Raw genomic sequence first — 25089 nt, forward strand, 5'->3', positions numbered from 1 at the left:
GGAAGAAGTTGGAGAGAGACCCGAGAGGACCAGGTTGTGCTTGTCATGACGTTCTACAGCCAGTAGAGGGAAGTATGGCAGAACTTCCTCTAAACACCTATCAACCTCTAAAAACCTATCTGTGTCGATGTAAAATGAAAAAATAAACAAAAAAGGCTTCAATCATTTCAATTTCCATGATAAGCGCTCAATTATTTATATTAGGTTGTTGGCGACGCCCACTAATAGCAAACCCTTCCAAAATGCCTTGAACAGAACCATTTGTGAAGCCAACAAAATGGTGCAAGAAATCCAAACCATAACATTTACATTTAAGTCATTTAGCAGACGCTCTTATCCAGAGCGACTTACAAATTGACTTTAAACAATTAATTCAAAGGCAAAGGCCTTTCATACTTGGTGATTTAAGATTTGAATACAAGGTAAATATTAATTCACGAAAATGAACACATGTAAGAAAAATGTGAGTATCAAAATACTTTAAATGGATGGGCATTTGGCCAGGCCTCCTTTAATTAATCCTCTTTTAGTCATTCTTACACACATCTAGTCTAGTACAAAGTATTCAATCATTTACATCACATTACTTGAAACTTTAAAAATCATATTCACCCAGTTATCCAAGTTGTTTTAGATCAGAATATTGGCACTAAATGCTGTATTAAAGAAATTATGAGTCAGAGTGAAGACTTACTTTTGGTCCCTCTAATAGCAGTCAAAAACTATAGGATATCATAGTTTATGTTCGACACTTCATCAGTTGATGAAGTTTGATATCAAAGCCATTTGAGACATTGAGTCACTTGCACAAGTACTTCTTGCCTATCTTCATGATGTTGAGGTTTTGAAATCTTGCCTCTTGTAGCCTCTGTTCCATGTATGAGCTTGTTTTAAACCAGTGAGCAGCATCATCCGATGACACGGTCTGTGTTTTCACCAATGCACACTCATGCATGCCCATCATCCATCCTGTTAGCATCCCCATTGCTAACGTTATCCCCCTCTCCATGCCCTATCGCCTCCACCTCTTCCTCCCCACTGTCTTCCTCCTCTGGATGTGGTGGGGGCGGCTCCAGGACTGGAGGTGGGGACCGGGGAGGTAGGGGGATAGCCTCTCCCTTCTTGGCCAGCTCGACTAGCTCTCGGGCAGAGGAGGTGGGGGTCGGGGTAGGGTAGGTGTGGTGGAAGGATTCATAGTCCACCTCGTAGAAGCCCTCCTCTAGGGAGAGCACAGGGGTGAAGCGCTCCCCCCACATGACCTCTGAGTCTAGGTAGGAGCTGCGCGCCTGGCATGTCATTCCTGGCGGGAGAGAGAAGGGGGAGGGAGACAGACATTGCTGACATGAAATAGAGGATAGGAACTTTAAATGACTGTGTGATTGGGTATGATCGAAATGTTTATTTTAAAGCCCTTGTCATGGAACTATACTAAGACCTGGACTCAAGCTGCGTCGTTGTGATTTGTGGATCTAATTAAGATTCACTATACTTTGTCTCATCTACTTTAAATGAGCTGTACTCCTTTCATTGAACAAACATTTTTGGAAATAGGCTGAAGAGTGGTTCTAATACAGAGATGTGCATCTTCTCTTTCAATCACACACATGTACACACATCAAACACACAGATGCAGAAACACATACAGATAAATAGATAAACACACACAAACACACACACACACCTTTCTGAATATATATCTGTGGATTGCCTATAAAAAGCTTGTGAGCATTTTCATCCGATGCTCAAGTGAACCTTGAAGAGCCACATCAATTACAGTACATATTATCCACAGGAATGCTGTGTATAAGACAGTAGTTTAGGAATTGTTAGTTAGATTACTTGTTGGTTATTACTGCATTGTCGGAACTAGAAGCACAAGCATTTCGCTACACTCGCATTAACATCTGCTAACCATGTGTATGTGACAAATACATTTGATTTGATTTGAATGCAAACCAACTGACAAACCAACTGACTATGCACAGCCAGCACCAGGGGTATATCAAAGCAGACAGACCAATGTATAAACACACACACACACTAAGAGAAGTAAGGGGTTCCGGGTTGGAACACCTTATGATGTATCAACAGTTATTCTTTTCAGCAGCCATAATGTAAATATATACTGTAAATCTTAATTTGCATTTCACCTGCAGCAAATGTATTAAATTATAATGATATAGCTGTAATTATTTGAATGTAAACAGCACGCTAAATGAATAAAAAAATACTGGCAATTCAATGGTATCATGTATACAGTGGGATACCTACATACTGTGCCTGATGATGATATTTAATATACAATTAACATACCAATTAGCCTACGCCTTTGAGCATTGTGTGAATAAGAGATAAAAGCAGCTGTCACCCCTTCTGCCGCCCCGGCGTTCGACGTCGCCGGTCTACTAACCACCGGTCCTGGCAACCCATATTATGCACACCTGACAACCATCATTACGCACACCTGGACTTCAGTACTTTGATTACTTCCCTTTTATTTAGCCCTCAGTCTTTAGGCAGTCTTGGCACTATTTTCATTTTTGGAAAAATAACGTTCCCAAAGTAAACAGACTATTTTGTCAGGACAAGATGCTAGAATATGCATATAATTGACAGCTTAGGATAGAAAACACTTTAAAGTTTCCAAAACTGTAAAAATATTGTCTGTGAGTATAACAGAACTGATATTGCAGGCGAAAGCCTGAGAAAAATCCAATCAGGAAGTGACTCTTATTTAGAAACCTCTGCGTTCCTATGCGTCCCTATTGAGCAGTGAATGAGATATCAACCAGATTCCTTTTTCTATGGCTTCCCTAATGTGTCTAGTGTCACAATACATAGTTTCAGGCTTTTATTTTGAAAAATGAGCCTGAACGTCAACATTGCATCAGTGGTCAGCTGGAGTCTCTCAGAGTGTTTTGTGCGTAAGGGACAAATGCGGCCATAGTTTCTCTCTTTCCTACTAAGAAGCCATCTGTCCCGGTTGATATATTATCGAATAGATATTTGAAAAACACCTTGAGGATTGATTATAAACAACGTTTGCCATGTTTCTGTCGATATTATGGAGCTAATTTGGAATATTTTTCGGCGTTGTCGTGACCGCAAATTCCAAACTTGAAGAACTAACAGAGTTATTTCGGCTACAAAAATAATATTTTTGGAAAAAAGGAACATTTGCTATCTAACTGGGAGTCTTGTGAGTGAAAACATCCGAAGCTCATCAAAGGTAAACAATTTAATTTGATTGCTTTTCTGATTTTCGTGACCAGGTTGCCTGCTGCTAGCTAGGCATAATGGTATGCTAGGCTATCGATAAACTTACACAAATGCTTGTCTTGCTTTGGCTGTAAAGCATATTTTCAAAATCTGAGATGACAGGGTGATTAACAAAAGGCTAAGCTGTGTTTCAATATATTTCACTTGTGATGTCATGAATATTAATATTTTCTAGTAATATTTATGTCCATTGCGTTATGCTAATTAGTGTCAGTTGATGATTACGCTCCCAGATCCGGGATGGGTAGTTACAAGATTAACAGCAAACCAGTAACCTCTTTCCTACTTCAGGCAAATCCCACTTCAAGGCCTGATTGGGTTTGATCCCCGAGGGAAAAGAGAAAAACAACAAACTGTTGTCGATAGATTAAAAAAATTCAATAAAGCATCAGCTTTTAGTTTGTCCTTTGACTAAACCGTCAATATTGACATGGGATACTGAGGAAAAAACAGCCCTTGCTGTGCGATGGATCAAACATTCTCCTTCTGTTAAATCAAAGTCTATATATTGAGTAGAATATCAAAACCAAATCTGAAGCAATAACACCCACACGGTCTGCATCCTCATAAACAAAATCGAAACTAAATTGCCTGCAGTATTATTTTATTTATTTAACCTTTATTTAACCAGGAAGGGCTCATTGAGATTAAAATCTCCTTTTCAAGAGCGCCCTGGCCAAGATAGGCAGCACTAAATCATTACAAAAAAATTACAGACAGACAACATGAAAAACTAGAAGTAATCTAATAAAAACCATTGAATTCACAAAAGTATAAAACAGCAAATTAAAAACATTGACAGGTCAGGGAATCAGCCTCAAAATCCTTCATCAGTGATTTAAAAACACCAATCGGGACAAGTTCTTCCAGTCTAAAAGTATTTTGTAAGGTGTTCCAAGACGATGGCGCAGAGTACATAAATGCCCTTTTACCAAATTCAGTTCAGACATTTGGAACAGTTAGCAGGATAAAGTCCAGCGAACGAAGAGAGTACCCACCACATTTCTGAACAATAAAAATCCACAAATAAAAAGGTAGTAAACCCGAAATGGCTTTGTAAATAAAAGTATACCAGTGACTGAGCCTACGAGTGACTAGAGAAGGCCAGCCAACCCTGGTATACAAAGTGCAGTGGTGCGTAAGGGTTTTGCAGTTTAAAATAAATCTCAAAGTGCCATGGTAAAAGGTGTCAATTGATCTCAAACACTGAGCGGAAGCATTCATATATAAAATATCCCCATAGCCTAGTAAAGGCATAAATGTAACTGATACTAGCCTCCTTCTAGCTTCAAAAGAAAAACAGGCCTTATTCCTAAAATAAAATCCCAATTTCAGCTTCAATTTATTTAAGTTGTTGAATATGCAATTTAAAAGAGAGGCAGTCATCAATTAAAATTCCAAGATATTTATATGAGGTTACAACCTCAATCTCCTTGACCTGACAGGTAGTAATAGGTGAAAGGTTCAGAGGTCTATTTCTTGCATTAGAAAACACCATTAGTTTAGTTTTGTCAGTATTGAGGATAAGCTTCAATTGACACAAGGTATGTTGAACAGTATAAAAAGCAGTATGTCTTTGAGCAGTAATTCAGTTCACTGCCCCCGCCCACTCCTGGACAGTGGGTGGGATGGGAAAAGGGAATTGGGTCATTCCATGAAGAGTGCCTTTTGCGTCCCTTTGATATTTTAAGTAGAAATTGTGCATCAATATTGAATTTTAAAAGCATGTTATATTAAATGAAGTGCCCTTTAATATAGACCATATGGATAATTAAATTAATCCACATTTTAAAATGAGTAAAGGCTTGCTAATGTGCCAAAATCCAAAATCTGTCAACCCTGTCACTTCTAGGAAGATTTTAACCCACTTATCCCCAAAATGTCTCCAAGTTTCATCATCATTATAAAGCCCTAGTCATTTCTGAAGATTATTATTTATTTCATATGACTAGTGATTCATTTACGTCTGTCCTGTATTTTAAGGTCAACCCTGTTACGTGAACTGAACTCTCATTTTAAAATGGTGAAACTATTCCCTTTTAAACAGAAACATTGAACATCTAATAGTCAAATCCTAGAGTAAAAGCAGGTGAGCTGGTTCTAATCTTCTTAGCCATTTTCTGGTGTTTTGTGGTGGAAAACTGAAAGGGTCGATCATAACATGTCAACCCTGTTACCCATAGATAGGCAGGCTAGAAATGTTTTCACAAAACCATTTTTTTGTACAGCTTGCATTCAATTGCCACTCCCTGTTGCACACAACAAGCCTCATTCCCCCTGTCACAGGGGGATTTAATGGCTGATTTAAGAAGAAATGGTCAACCTGTCACGTTGGTATAAAGAGATTCAGGAGACAGACGCAGGAATGTGTAATAGGGTTTTGTATTTTACCCAAATTACGGTGTGCCGTGTAAAGGCACGGGGACGAAGATCAAACAAACACGTAACAAAACACAGGGTAGAAACTCAAAACAAAAGAGCGAGGAGCACCTCGAATAAATAGCACACTCAAACAATGATTTAACACACGGGACGAGACCTGTAATCATCTGTGCAATCCACAAGGGCACGAAAGCCCAAAACACACAGCACAGATACTCACACGCACCAACGGACATGGTAACAATAATCAACCCCAGCATGGTGAACAACGGGCACATATATACAAATACAATCAGTGGGAATAGGGACCAGGTGTGCGCAATGAAAGTTCCAGAGGGATCCGTGACACAACCCTGTTACGTTCAACTCTGTTACTTTATTTTGCACTTAATAAGCACTTACTATAGTGTATATATATATTTCTTTATCCTCTTGAGATGGGAAAACAAGTTTTTATTCAATTGAAAATGTGCTCTTTATGACAGAATTAGGTTGAATCAAACATTTATTTTGACCAAGTTACACTTCACAAAGGGCACCAAATTGGTAGAACGACCCAATTCAATCACCATTCCAACCTGAATTCCCTCAACGTCTTCTGCTCGTTTAATTTCCCAGAGGCTGTACTATTGACAGGTCTAGGATTCTCTCACAAACACACAGACGGGCTTCCCTGGAGTCCCTCCTGCTTCTCACAGCAGCCAGAAGACCCTAATAGAGGATATTAGCATACAGGACAATGCTGTGGCCATTTAGGACAGTGTAATTGCAGTCCTTGTCAAGTGCATTCACAGCCAACGTTAATTGGTGATACCCTGCAAGTCTCAAGTGATTCCTGTCAACTGCATCCTCTTTATCCCACCAAGTGAATGAATGCTTATAAACAGGGTCACACAAACCTGTATTAGATTCTCATATTATATGTTAAAGTACCTGTAATTATAGTGTTATTAATGTTATAAATAAAAATAAATCCAGGTAGAAGTTTGTCGGCACAGATCTAGGATCAGCTTACCCTCCACCAGAATGAATCTTCATCATTAGGCAGGAAATGCAAATCTGACCTTAAATTAGAAGAACCCACCTGTGGCTTCCACCATGCCCTCCAGGATGACCACTACCTCAAACTCCTCTCTCTCCAGCTGTTCCTGTGATATTTCCCAGAAGGGACTGCCCTCGTTGAACTCGTGACAGATGATGAGTGGCGACACCAGGAAGAGCCTGTCGTCCCCCGTATCGAAGCCCACATTGATATCCGTCTGATTGAGAGGGATAAACTCCCCTTCCTTGGTCTGCTTGGAGTGGATCAACTTGGCCCGGATGGAGGCCTCCACAATGTGTGAGTTCCTCAGGTCTCCTACCCTGAACATCAGACACAGCTTGCTGTCCCTCACAGAGATCACCGCCTTGTGGGAGAACATGAGCGTCTCGGCTCGCTGCTTGGGCTGGGAGATCTTGACGAACATGCATCCCACCATGAAGGCATTAACGATGGAGCCCAGGATGGCCTGGACTAAAAGCAGGAGAATCCCCTCTGGGCATTTATCAGTGATGACCCGGTAGCCGTAGCCGATGGTGGTCTCCGTCTCGATGGAGAAGAGAAAGGCGGAGACGAAGCCGTTGAGGTTGTTGACGCAGGGGATCCAGTCTCCATCGTCGGTGTGGTCCAGGTCTCCGCGGATGTAGGCGATGAGCCACCAGATGAGACCGAAGAACACCCAGGTGGTTGTGTAGACCAGGGTGAACACCAGCAGATTAAAGCGCCACTTCAGGTCCACCAGAGTAGTGAATATGTCTGTCATGTAGCGGTATTTCTCGCGCACGTTGCCGTGATGCACGTTGCACTTGCCGTCCTTCTCCACGTAGCGCTGGCGCTGTTTCCTCAGGGTACGTCCTGAACGGTTGGAACCTTTACCGCCCCCACCTTGCCTGCCGCCCACCACCATGGTCCGGTCTGTGGGCACCTGTGTGTTGTTCGTGAGAAAGAAAGAAAGAAAGAAAGAAAGAAAGAAAGAAAGAAAGAAAGAAAGAAAGAAGAGGTAAGTTATTGCTAAATTGATCACTTCCATCAAAACTTCCATCACCTTGTTTTTGGTAGTATCCCATCTTGGTTTTGACAGCTTTTGGTCCTGTTTCTCCACATCCTGTCCAAAACGCCCTTTGAAGCAATTCATGGCCTCGAAGCGTTGGGCCACAGTCGCTGTTTCTTGCCCCAAACAGTACGCTTTCTAGCTGCAAAACATAAAAGCATATTTACATGAAATATTATTCAAAGTCCACTGTGTAGCGGACTAGCGACAAACCTGTGACATTTCACGTCAAACTGAAATGAGGTGTGGTGTTTTTTTAGTAACACCAGAAATCCATCATAAAATATAAAAGAGCCAACGCAAGCTTTTATGAACAGCTCTCCATATCAACTCATTATTGCTGTTCACCTCTGTCAGCCTGGACAGGCAAGGGTCAGAGACATGGTTCATTTCTGCCATTGATCGGCAACAGCAGACACCCTCAAGCCAAACAGAGAACACGCCAGTAATTCATTATGCTCAGAACCACTTCACAGTTTTAAATCCCATCTTCCCACATACACACTGGGGCACAAACACTGGCACGCACGCACGCACGCACACATGCACACACACACACACCACATGACCCTCTCTTTTTCACAGCTAACTATGTGACTCCTGGCTCACTGTAGAAAGGATCAAGTGAAACCCTTTTAAGTGAATCTGCCTCACTATGCCTTTTGTCATCCTCCCAAATCACTCCAGTCAATCCAGATCTATCCACCACCGCGGTGTGTGACTTGCAAGATTCTAAAGATGAGAACGACTGAACTTCAGATGGATTGCAGACTACTGGAGATGTAGATTGCATGATCAGCAACCTAAGACTTATCTCAGTTAGTTGCACTGCGGCTTGCAATGTCTGCCACCAGCAAAACAAAACAACTCAGCTTCCTCATTTGTCGTTATGTAGATTTGAGGGAGTATAATAGATGTAATGTGAGAGGGAGTGAGCTTCAGGGTTACTTAGATAGTCCAAGGATACTGCTCCTTGGCCATGTGCTCCTTTGTATTGACAGGAGTTCTAAGCTCCTAGTTCCAGTCTCCTGTGGTCAGTGTGGGGGGCAGGGGGGGGGACAGGGCAGAAAGCCACACTCTCTCCCTCAGCAACACTCTCACAATCTCACTGACCTCATGTCAGCTTGTTGCACTGCTGTTGTTATAAAGGTCTACAAGCAGCGTTTAAGATAAACTAATGACAAGAGTGAGTATGCGTGTCCGTGTGTGTACGTATGTGTGTACCAGTGTAGGCTCCTCAGAGGAGGAAGGGGAGGACCATCTTACTCAGTGAATTTCAGAAAAATTTTAAATAATGAAACATAAAAAAAGGTATCCTTTTAGACAAAACTATACAAAATATATTCACGTCACCAAATACCTGATTAAAACACACTGTTTTGCAATGAAGGGCTACAGTTGTCTCAACAACACCCTTTCGGCTATTACTATGGTGTAGCCAGAGGACAGCTATTCCCCATCTTCCTCTGGCAACATTGACTTCAATACAAAACCTAGGAGGCTCGAAGGCCTCACCCCCCCTTCCATAGACCTACATGGTAATTATGACCACTTCCGGAGGACATCCTCCAACCAATCAACACTTTTGCAATATGAACAGACATGTTGTCCATCAAATCATAGCATTAGGATCAGAGAACGAACCTAGTGTGTTGTATCGAGGTTGTGCCACAGAGCATTATGGGGGTTCTATGTGTTGAGAAAGTTGGTGAGTTGGTGACATATTGGATAGAGATTGACAGTGAAGAGTAATAGTTGAGCATTTTTAGGATATTATTCCATTCAAATTCGTTTTTTCAAACTACAGGAGATAGAGGAGGTAGATTATATGTTGTTTTCTTGGTTTTAGAACTTTATTTTTGTGTGGAGTTAGTGCAATTTATTTCAATTTGCCTTGCTAACTTTAGTAGCAAGTACTAACATCGCTCCCGAGTGGTGCAGTGGTCTAAGGCATCTCAGTGCTAGAGGCGTCACTACAGACCCTGGTTCGATACTGGGCTGTATCACAACCGGCCGTGATTCAGGGGGCCCATATGGCGGCACACAATTGTCCCAGCGTTGTCTGGGTTAGATTTGGCCGGGGTAGACCGTCATTGTGTTGGGCCAGGGATTGAAAGGTTGCTGGATCAAAGAAAAATAAAAAAACCTGCCCCTGAACAAGGCAGTTAAACCACTGTTCCCCGGTACGCCGTCATTGTAAATATGAATTGTTCTTAATTAACTTGCCTAGTTAAAAAAAAGGTGAAATATATATATTTTTTAAATGAAAATACTCTGATCCGGTATTTAGGCTATTTATCAAAAAATACACATAAAAAAATAAACATAATCACTCCGGACAGGCACAAGCAAAAACTCATTACATAAATGTTTCAGCAGCCTAGGCTACACCTAAACATTAGAGATTTGACATGCTGTATGGGGTGAAAATTAGATTTTTTTTCAGTCTGATCAACTGTAGGCTACTAATAATAGCAGGTGCATACAGCCTATGCGCCCTGTCCATCTGGTCAGGGTAAACAAATTGGTAATGTTATGTATATATAGCCCATTTGTTTGTCAGAAGAAAATGCGAATGTGATCAAATTTGATTTATATTCAAACTTGGGCTTGCCTATACCTTTTCAATCCAAAATGATTAACTGGAATTAATCAATCAACATAATAGTGATGACATAGACCGTGAGTTAATTTTTAATGAGGCCTACAGTTGTAAACATGCATAAAGAAAAGCTCAGCTGTCACGTCCTGACCTTAGTTACTTTTTTTATATCTCTATTTTAGGTTGGTCAGGGCGTGAGTTGGGGTGGACATTCTATGTTTTGTTCTATGTGTTTGACCTGGTATGGTTCCCAAACAGAGGCAGCTGTCAATCATTGTCTCTGATTGAGAACCATACTTAAGGCAGCCTTTTTTCACCCTTGAGTTGTGGGTAGTTGTTTTCTGTCTCTGTACCAGACAGGACTGTTTCGTTTGTTCCTTTTTGTTCTAGTGTAATTAAAAGATCATGAACACGTACCACGCTGCACCCTGGTCCTCTCCTTCTTCCACCGACGACAACCGTTACATCAGCCCTGTGAGTTCTATTGTCTATCAGTTGTTGTCTCTGTGTCTGGGTAGAGGAAACTCCCCTGTTAGTCTAGTGTAAGTATAATTACTATGAACAAGTGTAAGGTTGCTGTAGTTTGACAGGGCTTTCTTCATGAGTTAAAAAAAAAACATGTGACCTGATTAGAAAAACTGGTCCCATCATAGCCCATATAAAACCTTTAGCTCAGCCTGGTCTCATAGACCAGATGTAATCACTGTCATACCCTATAGGGTCCAGGCCCCAGGGAGAACCATTTTTCCAAGGGCTTTATTCAGGAATGTTTCTTGGGCTACTTTGTGTCAAATGGGCGAGATGCACAGTCTGTGTTTGACTTTGTGAATTCATGGAGAAACTTGTTGTCCAAACCTACGATGGCGCAGCTGTAATGCAATGTATATGCCATTTACAGCTAAGTCCCCTCCTGTACCCTGTTTAAGAGGTATTGAACACTCCACTAACATTGCCAACTCTTTCCTGACATGAACTGAAGCCATGTCTCATGTGCCCACTCACTGGCACATTGAATGTTTCCTCTCCAGGCACTGAGTAGCCCTGTCAATTTTCTCTCATTAGTGTATGTAGAGTCAATCACATACACAAAAACAATCACATTATTAAACATCAATGATTTTACTCATTGTATGGACTAACTCATTCTTAGCTATTTTGTCTAACTGTGTAGTGTATTGTGTTGTTGTTTTGACTTCCCAGTCAAATCCTGTCCTGCCCTCAGTGGAAGAGTTGAGCTCTTCTCCAACACCATCCATCCATGATGAGCCTGTCCTGCACTGAAGGCTATGAACACCTCAACCCCTGTCCTGCACTGAAGGCTATGAACACCTCAACCCCTGTCCTGCACTGAAGGCTATGAACACCTCAACCCCTGTCCAGCACTGAAGTCAAGCCTCTGAACACCTCAACGCCTGTCCTGCACTGATGTCAAGCCTCTGAACACCTCAACCCTTGTCCTGCACTGAAGGCTATGAACACCTCAACCCCTGTCCTGCACTGAAGGCTATGAACACCTCAACCCCTGTCCAGCACTGAAGTCAAGCCTCTGAACACCTCAACGCCTGTCCTGCACTGATGTCAAGCCTCTGAACACCTCAACCCTTGTCCTGCACTGAAGGCTATGAACACCTCAACCCCTGTCCTGCACTGAAGGCTATGAACACCTCAACCCCTGTCATGCACTGAAGGCTATGAACACCTCAACCCCTGTCCGGCACTGAAGTCAAGCCTCTGATCAACTCATGCCTCATACCCTCATTCAATCACTGCTGTGATCCCTTTCCAACAGATTGGAAGTAGCCCTTTCATTCCCACCTTTCTCAATTGTTTTCTCTCAGTTCAGCAGTGTCATAGCTTAAAACATCTTTACAGGGCACAGAGCTTCTGGAACAAAACACCCAACACTTGAAATAAATAGATCTTAATTATAGAGTAGAGTGACAAAGTAATGGTTGGGGGGCACATTGAAGGTAAATGCTCAAGTCATCTTTCTTTTGAGCCAGACTGCCCCCGTTCTATAAACTACCATCCAGCATTTATAATTGACAAATAATTAATCATTACCAACACCACCTACTCTCAGCATATTTCCCCTATGACCCTATTTGACAGCCGAGATTCATTAAGTCCCTGAGTTTAGATGTTGAGATGAAAACATTCTCTGCCACACACACACTCCCGATTAAACCTCTTTGAAGTTATACGCTTAAAACGATCAGCGTCCATTCCCCATGCTCTGTCCAGTGGTAGAACACTGGCAGTAGGTGTGGGTGTGATGAGGAGTTGCCTGTTAGTCAGCAGCAAATGTGTGAAAGCTGAAAGCCATATTAATGATGCAGATCTCTGTTGGGTACGTGGGGGGAGGACAGGCAGAGACAGACGGAACACGCTGGGAGGCCACAAATCAGCCACTGATTCATCTAGAGGTGGGCCCGCCTGACGAGAGAAGATTAAAGAGACAAGGGGACAACATGCTGCATACATGTATGACTGGGAGGAGAGACATTAGCCAAGGACTGGCAGGGGACGGAGAGCAAGGGAATGAGGGAGGGGGACAAGAAAACAAACAGGGGGAAGGAAGTAGATAAAGAGATATAGGAAAGAGGAAAAACAAATGAGGAGTGAAAATGAGAAGCAAAGAGTGTAAGGAGTAGTGTTGGACAGGGCAAAATGCAAGGATGATAGTGTTGATTGGCGAGTAGATCAGTCGAGTAGAGGGTTTCAGGAAGGGAGATAATGAGAGAGACAGTAAAGAATAGTTTAATAGGGCCAGAAAGAAAGCTTGAGAGAAGGGGTTAATGGTTTGAAAGGAAATGACAGGTGTGGTTGGAAAGGTCAGAGAAGAGAGGCTAGAGGGAAAATGATGACTGGTTATAGAGGCTGGAGTAGCCAGGTGTGAAGTGAATCGGTGAGTGCTAGGCTTCATGTTGACACCAGTACCACTACTGCTAGTAGCAGTGTGTGTGTTTTTACAGGCTTCTCTCCAAGTTTGCATTCTGATCACAGTAGCTTCCCCAGAGGCTCAGTCAACCAACATGGCTTAATCCTAAAGACAGGACTGACCTCAGTTCAGAGTAGCCAAGCAGCATCTGCTTCCTCAGCACAGCTCCACTGGCACAGCATGTTACAGCACTAATGCCACCCAGAATAAAGAATAGTTCTGTCAGGGATAAGGGATGGAGGCCAGCCTTCTGGGTTGAAATGTCATGTCACCAGTATGAGGAAAAGATGAAGTCTCATTCTCTGTGTCGCCTATGTGAGAATCTTGTCATGAGCACCAGTGATTCTCTACTTTTTCCTTATTATTTTCGCACTCCATTTATCACTCTCCCCTGCTCCTCAGTCTCTTTCTATAGTCACTTTTCTCATTTCATCTGGGTTCCCATTTTGTCTCAGGATGATGAGGGTATAATGGCCTCATTGAAGACTAATGCTTTATAATGATGAAATGACCTGTCCAGCACAAACTGAGAGCCACAGACAGACAGAGACCGACAGACTTGCCAGACAGAGAGAGGATGCTTGAGCTCACTCCCCTCAGCCATTAAATTACATAGCCAAAGAGAACAGTAGTTGGGAGAGAGAATGAGTAGACGGGAATTAAAGAATACTACAAGAAATAAGAGGTGAAAAGAAAGAGAATGGAGTGGAGATAATTAGGAAGTGGTGAGGCTGAAACGAGAGCCAGGCAGACTCACTGCATTCCCACTTCACACTGTAGTCTACACACCATCTTTAAAGGCTTTATACCACACTTAAACACTCTGCCCTTGAGATAACTTTCTCTTAGGAGGGCAGAGAATTAGTTGTAATGTCTATTTTTATTTTAAAACAGCTTGTGTAGGTAGCATCATTAGATATGAGCATAATCATTTACATGGCTAGACATGATCTTAAATGTCCCTATTTTGTTCTCTATTGCTCCTCTATTATTCCTCAAGCAAGAGGGGAGGACGATGACATCACAGATTCCCTCCCATTAGACCAACTCCTTGAATGCCCTACTCCTTGAAGTTTTCAGTTTTGTCTAAAAAACACTATATTGCTCAAAACAGATTTTTTTTTACCCCTTAGTGTGTGTACTTTACAGTATTTATACTTGAGACTTTTCAACAGTTAAAGTTAGCTGGAGGACGTCTTTAACTAATTTGAAATCAAATCCAATTAGATTTGTCACATGCGCCGACTACAACAGGTGTAGACCCTACCGTGAAATGCTTACTTACTAAGCTATTAACCAACAATACCACCGTTGTGTCGTCAGCAAACATAATGACGGTGTTGGAGTCATGCTTGGCCACGCAGTCGTGGGTGAACAGGGAGTACAGGAGGGGACTAAGCACGCACCCCTGAGGGGCCCCCGTGTTGAGGATCAGCGTGGCAGATGTGTTGTTGCCTACTCTTACCACCTGGAGGGTGGGTCGTCAGGAAGTCCAGGATCCAGTTGCAGAGGGAGGTGTTTAGTACCAGGGTCCTTAGCTTAGTGATGAGCTTTGTGGGCACTATGGTGTTGAACACTGAGCTGTAGTCAATGAATGGTATTCTCACATAGGTGAACATTTTGTCCAGGTGGGAAAGGGCAGTGTGGAGTGTGATTGAGATTGATTGAGATCTGTGGATCTATTGGGGCGGTATGCGATTTGGAGTCGGTCTACGGTTTTCAGGATGATGGTGTTGATGTGAGCCATGACCAGCCTTTCAAAGCACTTTATGGCTATAGACGTGTGTGCTACGGGGTGGTAGTCATTTAGGCAGATTACCTTCGCTTTCTTGGGCACAGCAACTATGGTGGTCGACTTGAAACATGTAGATATTACTGACTCGGTCAGAGAGAGGTTGAAAATGTCAGTGAAGACACTTGCCAGTTGGTCCGTGCATGCTCTGAGTACACATCCTGGTAATCCGTCTGGCACGGTGGCCTTGTGAATGTTGACCTGTTTAAAGGTCTTGGTCACATCAGCTACGGAGATCTTGATCACAAAGTCACCCGGAACAGCGGGTGCTCTCATGGGTGCTTCAGTGTTGCTTTCCTCGAAGCGAGCATAAAAGGCATTTAGCCCGTCTGGTAGTTTCCCCTCACTGGGCAGTTCGCGGCTGGGTTTCCCTTGTAGTCCTGCCACATCCTACGAGCATCAGAGCCGGTGTCATAAGAGTCAATCTTAGTCCTGTATTGATGCTTTGCCTGTTTGATGGTTCGCCTGAGGGCATAGCGGGATTTCTTTAAGCGTTCGGATTAGTGTCCCGCTCCTTGAAGAGGAGGTGTGAGGGTGCTTTAAAAATAAATAATTTTACACTGAACAGTGTGTGTATCACACATCCTAGCTTGGTGCAGATGTTGCCTGTAAACCATAGCTGCTGATTGGGATATGTACATACGGTCACTGTAGGGACGACGTTGTCGATGCACTTATTGATGAAGCCGGTGACTGAGGTGGTATACTCCTCAATGCCGTTGGATGAATCCCGGAACATATTCCAATCTGTGCTAGCAAAACAGTCCTGTACAATAGCATCTGCGTCATCTGATCACTTCCGTATTGAGCGAGTCACTGGTACTTCTTGCTTTAGGTTTTGCTTGTAAGCAGGAATCAGGGGGATAGAATTATGGTCAGATTTTCCAAATGGGGGGCGAGGGAGAGCTTTGTACTCTGTGTGTGGAGTAAAGCTGATCTACAGTTTTTTTCCCTATGTTTGCACATGTGACATGTTGGTAGAAATTAGATTAAATGGATTTAAGCTTGCCTGCATTTAAATCATCAGCCACTAGGAGCGCCGCTTCTGGATGAGCATTTTCTTGTTTGCTATTGGCCTTACGGCTCATTGAGTGCCAACGCCGGTTTGTGGTGGTAAATAGACAGCTACGAAAAATATAGATGAAAACTCTCTTGGTAGATAGTGTGATCTACAGCTTATCATGAGGTACTATAACTCAGACGAACAACACCTCGAGACTACCTTAATATTAGACATCGCGCACCAGCTGTTATTGACTGCCTGGTGATGCCACCAGGCACACCAAAACTCCCTCCCACCAAAACAGGCTGACATTTCAGGCTGTCTATTCAAACCGCTGTTAAGCTGAATGTGCATGATCATTATTTTCACAATTTCAGTATTATTCCAACCTCTTAGTGTGGAAATATATATAAAACACAGGAAAGTACAGTTTTGACTGCACTGGGCCTTGAAGGAGTTCCCACATATGCTGAGCACTTGTTAGCTGCTTTTCCTTCACTCTATGGTCCAACTCATTCCAAACCATCTCAATTGGGTTGAGGTCAGGTGATTGTGGAGGCCAGGTCATCTGATGCAGCACTCCATTACTTTGCTTGATCAAATAGTCCTTACACAGTCTGGAGGTGTGTTTTCAGTCATTGTCCTGTTGAAAAAGAAATGATAGTCCCGCTAAGCGCAAACAAGATGGGATGGCGTATCTCTGCAGAATGCTGTAGTAGCAATGCTAGTTAAGTGTGACTTGAATTCTAAATAAATCACAGATTGTGTCACCAGCAAAGCACCCTCACACCTCCTCCTCCTCCATGCTTCACGGTGGGAACCACACATGCGGAGCTCATCCGTTCACCTACTCTGCGTCTCACAAAGAGACAGCAGTTGGAACCAAAAATCACAAATTTGGACTCATCAGAACAAAGGACAGATTTCCACAGGTCTAATGTCCATTGCACGTGTTTCTTGGACAAGCAAGTCTCTTCTTACTATTGCTGTCCTTTAGTAGTAGTGGTTTATTTGCAGCAATTCGACCATGAAGGCCTGATTCAAGCAGTCTCCTCGGCACAGTTAATGTTGAGATGTGTCTGTTACTTGAACTCTGTGAAGCATTTCTTTGGACTGCAATCTGAGATGCAGTTAACTCTAATGAACTTATCCTCTGCAGCAGAGGTAACTTTGGGTCTTCCTTTTCTGTGGCATTCCTCATGAGAGCCAGTTTCATCATAGCGCTTGATGGTTTTTGCAACTGCAATTCAAGAAACTTTCAAAGTTCCTTAAATTTTCCTGACTTTTTTGGTTACTACATGATTCAATATGTGTTATTTCATAGTTTTGATATCTTCGCTATTATTCTACAATGTAGAAAATAAAAATAAAGAAAACCCCTGGAATAAGTACGTGTGTCCAAACTTTTAACTGATGCTGTAATGGTTTTCTTCCATTGAAGGAGAGGACCAAAGCGCAGCGTGGTAAGTGTCCATAGTATTTATTTAAACACATAAACTGAAAACTCCATACAAATACAATAAACGTAACGTGAATAACCAAAACCGAAAACAGTACCGTGTGCTGTAAAACACAGACACGGAAACAATCAACCACAAAAACACAGTGAAACCCAGGCTACCTAAGTATGATTCTCAACTAACGAGAGACAACTAACGACACCTGCCTCTGATTGAGAACCATACGAGGCCAAACACAGAAAAACAACCTAGACACACAAAACATAGAATGCCCACCCAGCTCACGTTCTGACCAACACTAAAACAAGGAAAACACAAAATAACTATGGTCAGAACGTGACAGGTTCTGTACATCATTACTGATGAATACTGACAGTAAAGTCCCCTGGATGTTACATATTTCAAATATACATACTGCAACATACATTTGCTTCTCCATAAAAGGCCAACAGACCATGATTCAACCCGCTCCATATATTTGCTATTGACAGTAGTGCGTGACACACTGACTAATTTAGGGTTACAAAAGTCCTGGAACTTTCAATAAATTCCCTGATTTTCCCAAAATCCTGGTCGGAGGATTCCCGGAATCAGGAAAGAATAAGCAGGAAATCCAAAATCCTCTAACATGGATTTCTGGAAAACTAGGGAATTTATTGAAAGTTTCCAGAATTTTGCAACCCTAGTCACAGTCACATCATGGTAGATTGGCTTTAGTTTGGACTGAGGGGCAGAGGGAGTCAGGTTCTGTGCAGCGGATCTCCAGGGGCTTTGCTCAACACCTTTGGCCTCCTCAAATATACCGCACGCCCCCTTGATATTGTCCCAGGGCATGGGATGTAATGGTCAGCTACAAATGCACTGCAGAGAATACTAATGAGGGTTCAGAAGGGATGGTTTTTTTTGTTCAGGAAGATGGTTGATACCTGAGAGTGATTTACTGCTCTAGAATTGGCACTTGTTTCAAACCCACTATGGGAGCTTCTTTTACAATAAACAATCCTGGTGTTCCCTTGGGTAAATAAGCACGGTACCGTGGGAGGTCCTGCCGCTTCCCGCGTTTAGTATCTTTAATTAAAGCCTCAGGTTAGGTTCTGTCCTGCTTTAGTCTACACTTCCTCCGCACACAGAATACAAATTGACAGAATGAAATGGTATAAACGTATTTGCTCTTCACAGCGATTGTGTCGTAAACCACTTCTGACATTCATTTGAGGGCAATTTGAAAGTGAAAAGGACAACTCAATATGTGATCCTCTCCTCCGCCAACGCACAGTACTCTGCTGAGTGCGGCTGATAATGGGCTGTGGTGGCTGAGCATGAGCAGTAAGCTAGAGCAGCACCTCTGTATTCTTAATCAAATCACTGTCATTGCCAACACCTATAGCCCCTAATATTCTCCCAATCTTTCTCCCTCGCTGCCTCGTTTCCACCCCAATGAACTCAAATTGACAAGTTCAGGCAGATGAGGGATACAAGCAAACCCTTTAATTTATGTTAGGGAAATAGAATGCCAGCCAGCGATAGATTGAATGATGATGGGATAAGGAGGTGGGAGAGAGAGAATGTTTTAAACCTTGAATGGAACAAATGTTCTCTCTGTGAACCATATAGGTTAAGTTTAGAATCACAAAAAATGTATGCAGAGATTTGTAGTTAACAGCATTAATGGAAAGTAAATATGAAAAATGTATTATGAGGTTATGGCTGTTGGTGAACTGAACAATGTCCAAAGCCAAACCTGGCAGGCTGACATGGTTAGAGTCAGATGCTTCATGCCCCTGACATGGTAATAGTCAGAGGAGTCATGCCCATAGGGAACACAGTGGCACGTGGCCCTCGGATCACATTCCTTTCAATCTTTTACCCAGATTTTAGCAGAGATGCAGAGAAGCATATTTTGTTTCTTTAAAAAAATAACCCCCATTCAGGAAGATACAGTTTAAGAGGTATGCTTAGAATATGCAGGAAATGTATTTAAAATAGAATTAAGCATAATGATTATGACTCTAGATTGCAGGAAAAAGCTGGTTTAGGTGTTTGAAAAATGAAAAATTCTCCAACTGGTGTTAACATAATATTATAAACCAGATAGTTTGGCTCCTGGATGCTGATTGGCTGAAAGTGGTATGACAAAAAATGTATTTTTACTGTTCTAATAACATTGGTAACCAGTTTCTAATAGTAATAAGGCACCTCAGGGGTTTGTGGTATATTGTAACTCCGCATTGCGTCATGCGTAAGAACAGCCCTTAGCCATGGTATATTGGCCATATACCACACACCCTCATGCCTTATTGCTTAATTATACCATGGCATTGTTGAATACTTATTTCTGATTGGCTTGAAGGGCATTCTAGAGCGTGCATTATTTCCCTATAACGCACAGTACATTTGCACAATTTTTTGTCATACCACTTTCATCTACCAAGGCTTTGTAATGCTATATGTTCTCTGGAAAAGAATTCAACTCCACAGAAGGTCAGTTCCACTTTCCACATCCTTCATTATTTTCCATAGAACGCATAGCCCCTCAACTGATTACCCCTTAGGTGTAGGCATGCATGCCAAGTCATTTAATTAAATTAGCAATAGAATACAAATCACGATGCTGTAAAACAAAGACACAAAACCAATTGATTGGAAAGGTATACATCCCTAGAATAAAACAGAGGCTATTTCTGCACTGGCCAGAAAATGTTATGTCTGAAATGGCCTTGAAGAAACAACATTTTCAGAGCTCACATATACTTCTTGGGAGCTTCCTAATGCATTTTAGCTGAAAGTTCTTGATAGAATTATTAAACACACATTCACTTTTGGAATATCATATCTTATGAACTAAAACAGATATTAAACGTAGGTAAAACATACTGAAAATAAGTTCTCGCAATATGTTCAAGGTTAATTTCATTAAGGCTTTAAATTCAACCCATTACAAAGCTTTGGTAGATGAACACCCCACTGACCTTAGGGTCATCTTCAGAGCCATGAATAGTGGTTAAGCTGGGTAAGTAGTGTAACCATCTAGCAATTCCCAGTCATATTTAATATTCAAGAACAAATCTAAACCATTCCATCTGATGCCCATATCCTATTCCAATGGTTCCATGATATCAAATTTGCTGTCATCAAATCTGAAGCATGTAAATTGCTCTTGAGCAGCCATGCCCTCCTTTTAGAATTTCTAGAATACTTTATGTAAAAAATATAACCAATTTGACAACGTGTGAATAGTTATAGAAAATCTATTCTAAACATCTTTGACATGGATAACAGAATGTGTTGAACACACAGCGCCCAGGGCACAGTCGCAGTTGACTGTTAGTTCTGGAATGATTATTTATTCAGAACGTGAATCGTTGATGACGAACAGCTGCAAGGCGCGTTAATAATGGGGTAACAAATAATGCACGAATACTTCACGCTGTGCAGTTGGGAAGAGTGGGTCTGTTTAAAATTGTAGCTTACAAGTGGGTACTGGGTAGGCTAAATAATTGGACTAGCTGTCAAAATTCTAGTCGTGCGTGAAACGCGTTGGAGCATAAGAGGAACAAACATATGGGCACGTTTTCACTCACTTGCTGAAAAACAACATGAAAAAAGGTCGAAAACGCAACACACCAAAAGCCGCCGAGAGAATAAAAACGGGAGGGGAGACCTGAGACGAGAGAGAGAGAGCGGGGAAGAGAGTGAAAGAAAGAGCGTAGACAAATTGGGGATGGATGAATGAGGATAAGAAAATAAATACACTATAAATGAACAATGTATTACAATGTTTTAAATTGACGTCAACATTGTATCTGTAATTAGTCTAATTTTATACCCAAATTTAAGTGGATTTCTTTCGCAATTATTTGTTAAAATGTTTTATGCTAGGCTTCTAGTTGCCTACTAGTTACTGTTCAAATGTATTCCTTTTAAGAGCCTAACTGATTGACATGGTTAGGTTAGCTCACATTACCCGCTGATTTGAATTAAAACCACAAAAAATGGAAACCTCAATAAACGAAGTTGTCCGCATGTTGACTTTATCTAGTTTAATAGACACATGGCCTAACAACCCGGCGCCATAAAGGCTACGCAAAACTGAAGCAAATAAAGTTTGCAACCCCTAACAGACCCGAGCATACATGAACCCAGTTTGGTTGCCTAATAGCCTTGTCTATTCAGTCATATAGGCTACTACAGACATATATACAGCGTTGGCAGGATTACTACTGTATTAAGCATTTAATAATTATGTAGTTAATAAAATACCTCACCTCGGTTCTACAACCGTGCTTGGTTCGACACGACTGCACGAGCTCTGACCAGTAACTGTTAAAGGTAGGTTACTTCAAACACGACCACAGAGCGCGCCGCCAGTGCGGGTCCACATATCAGCGCATCTTATTCCTGTAAATTGACAGAAAACGGAATTGCTAAAAATAATAAGTTGCATTTACTATCGCTATAGTAGTTTGGAATGAACACGTCTGGTTATATTGGCTGTTATCCAAGGCATCCTCTGTTTGCGCTGTGCTTACCTTCTTTCCGAACTGGATTTGAGAGTCCCGTGATCGCTACCATAGCAGATCAGGTGGCGGTTTTAAAACAGTAGGTAAAACCACTACAGTAAACTGCCACTTTTTTTGTTCGTCCTGTAGCTCCGCCTGGTCTCATAGTCTAGACGTAACAGCCGGCTGTAGCCTACAGTTCATTGTGCGCGAAGGAACGGACTAGACTTGCCACTCTTACGCGTAATGCAAAACTCCCCTCCCTCTCATCCGCCCCCTGTACTTTACAGACTACTAAGCTTTTCTCATTATGTACGATCTAATATATGTGCTTCCGTGCTGTGTTCAGTGCTGAGTATGATAACATTACTATTCGGCTTTGACTGCTCTCTGCAGTGGCATCAGTAGTCCCATTTGATTCCGTGCAAATCATTCCCTCTGATTTACTTTCATTAATAAGAGTAATCATTTTTTTTCTCACTGTGTAGCCTAATGATTTAGAGAGAAAGAAAGTGATGCCAGTGTCTTCTTGTGTAGCCTAATGATTTAGAGAGAAAGAAAGAGATGCCAGTGTCTTCTTGTGTAGCCTAATGATTTAGAGAGAAAGAAAGAGATGCCAGTGTCTTCTTGTGTAGCCTAATGATTTAGAGAGAAAGAAAGAGATGCCAGTGTCTTCTTGTGTAGTCTAATGATTTAGAGAGAAAGAAAGAGATGCCAGTGTCTTCTTGTGTAGCCTAATGATTTAGAGAGAAAGAAAGAGATGCCAGTGTCTTCTTGTGTAGCCCAATGATTTAGAGAGAAAGAAAGATGCCACTTTCCAATTCCATCTTGAATCACAGGTGCAGACAAGTAACTATTGACAATGAATCAAGGTTGGAACAATTTTATTTTCTGGAAATTACACTTCTCTCTGTATATGAATGCCCCCAACCCCTCCCACACATTTCTCTGTGAGCAATCGACCCACTCTCCCATTCAAACTACCATTGCTAATTGGCTCGTGGGGCTTTCACTGAAATCACATCTATTTTTTTATGACTGCTGTGTAGTAATGACTGAATTATTATTTTTCCCCAGTAAAAAAAACATTACATCTTCAAATCTACATGCACCTTATTTGTGAATATACTTCAGAACCAAATTATGGCACCAGGGAGCTGACAGAATATAGATTTCATGATAATTCTATGGAAGAGATATACAGTGCCTTGCGAAAGTATTTGGCCCCCTTGAACTTTGCGACCTTTTGCCACATTTCAGGCTTCAAACATAAAGATATAAAACTGTATTTTTTTGTGAAGAATCAACAACAAGTGGGACACAATCATGAAGTGGAACAACATTTATTGGATATTTCAAACTTTTTTAACAAATCAAAAACTGAAAAATTTGGTGTGCAAAATTATTCAGCCCCTTTACTTTCAGTGCAGCAAACTCTCTCCAGAAGTTCAGTGAGGATCTCTGAATGACCCAATGTTGACCTAAATGACTAATGATGATAAATACAATCCACCTGTGTGTAATCAAGTCTCCGTATAAATGCACCTGCACTGTGATAGTCTCAGAGGTCCGTTAAAAGCGCAGAGAGCATCATGAAGAACAAGGAACACACCAGGCAGGTCCGAGATACTGTTGTGAAGAAGTTTAAAGCCGGATTTGGATACAAAAAGATTTCCCAAGCTTTAAACATCCCAAGGAGCACTGTGCAAGCGATAATATTGAAATGGAAGGAGTATCAGACCACTGCAAATCTACCAAGACCTGGCCGTCCCTCTAAACTTTCAGCTCATACAAGGAGAAGACTGATCAGAGATGCAGCCAAGAGGCCCATGATCACTCTGGAAGAACTGCAGAGATCTACAGCTGAGGTGGGACACTCTGTCCATAGGACAACAATCAGTCGTATATTGCACAAATCTGGCCTTTATGGAAGAGTGGCAAGAAGAAAGCCATTTCTTAAAGATATCCATAAAAAGTGTTGTTTAAAGTTTGCCACAAGCCACCTGGGAGACACACCAAACATGTGGAAGAAGGTGCTCTGGTCAGATGAAACCAAAATTGAACTTTTTGGCAACAATGCAAAACGTTATGTTTTGCGTAAAAGCAACACAGCTCATCACCCTGAACACACCATCCCCACTGTCAAACATGGTGGTGGCAGCATCATGGTTTGGGCCGGCTTTTCTTCAGCAGGGACAGGGAACATGGTTAAAATAGATGGGAAGATGGATGGAGCCAAATACAGGACCATTCTGGAAGAAAACCTGATCGAGTCTGCAAAAGACCTGAGACTGGGATGGAGATTTGTCTTCCAACAAGACAATGATCCAAAACATAAAGCAAAATCTACAATGGAATGGTTCAAAAATAAACATATCCAGGTGTTAGAATGGTCAAGTCAAAGTCCAGACCTGAATCCAATCGAGAATCTGTGGAAAGAACTGAAAACTGCTGTTCACAAATGCTCTCCATCCAACCTCACTAAGCTCGAGCTGTTTTGCAAGGAGGAATGGGAAAAAAATTCAGTCTGTCGATGTGCAAAACTGATAGAGACATACCCCAAGCGACTTACAGCTGTAATCGCAGCAAAAGGTGGCGCTAAAAAGTATTAACTTAAGGGGACTGAATAATTTTGCACGCCCAATTTTTCAGTTTTTGATTTGTTAAAAAAGTTTGAAATATCCAATAAATGTCGTTCCACTTCAGGATTGTGTCCCACTTGTTGTTGATTCTTCACAAAAAAAAATACAGTTTTATATCTTTATGTTTGAAGCCTGAAATGTGGCAAAAGGTCCCAAAGTTCAAGGGGGCCGACTACTTTCGCAAGGCACTGTATGCCTGCTGCAGATATGGAATATGGAATTAGACTCTCACAGAGGATTCAGAGTGCTTTAATGCTTATTCAGCCTCGCAATGCTGTACACAGACAGTATTAAGCCTATCTATCCAATTGTACACTCCCAAAAAAGTGTTGAAGTTGAATACCATCAGTCCTCCTAATACCCACAAGAGTAAATCAGTGATCTTGCTCACTCAAGGCT

The 25089-nt window shown here is 41.8% G+C and overlaps 1 protein-coding gene and 1 long non-coding RNA gene across 2 annotated transcripts; one reads left to right on the plus strand and one right to left on the minus strand.

Moving 5' to 3' along the window:
- LOC118367770 (G protein-activated inward rectifier potassium channel 4-like) lies at positions 1–22269 on the minus strand. The gene is made up of 5 exons (XM_035751408.2): positions 22079–22269; positions 21815–21947; positions 7746–7893; positions 6746–7625; positions 1–1300 (listed from the first exon to the last, which is right to left on the minus strand). Exons 3-5 carry the CDS (start codon positions 7833–7835, stop codon positions 948–950), a joined length of 1323 nt encoding a protein of 440 aa, XP_035607301.2. The 5' UTR covers positions 7836–7893; positions 21815–21947; positions 22079–22269; the 3' UTR covers positions 1–947.
- LOC127915208 (uncharacterized) lies at positions 10320–17478 on the plus strand. Its single transcript, XR_008090571.1, has 2 exons — positions 10320–10827; positions 11554–17478. It is a non-coding gene; the product is annotated as an uncharacterized LOC127915208 (long non-coding RNA).
- Positions 22270–25089: the final 2820 nt, after the last annotated feature.

The sequence above is a fragment of the Oncorhynchus keta genome, chromosome 34 (assembly GCF_023373465.1).
Source record: "Oncorhynchus keta strain PuntledgeMale-10-30-2019 chromosome 34, Oket_V2, whole genome shotgun sequence".
Taxonomy (NCBI): domain Eukaryota; kingdom Metazoa; phylum Chordata; class Actinopteri; order Salmoniformes; family Salmonidae; genus Oncorhynchus; species Oncorhynchus keta.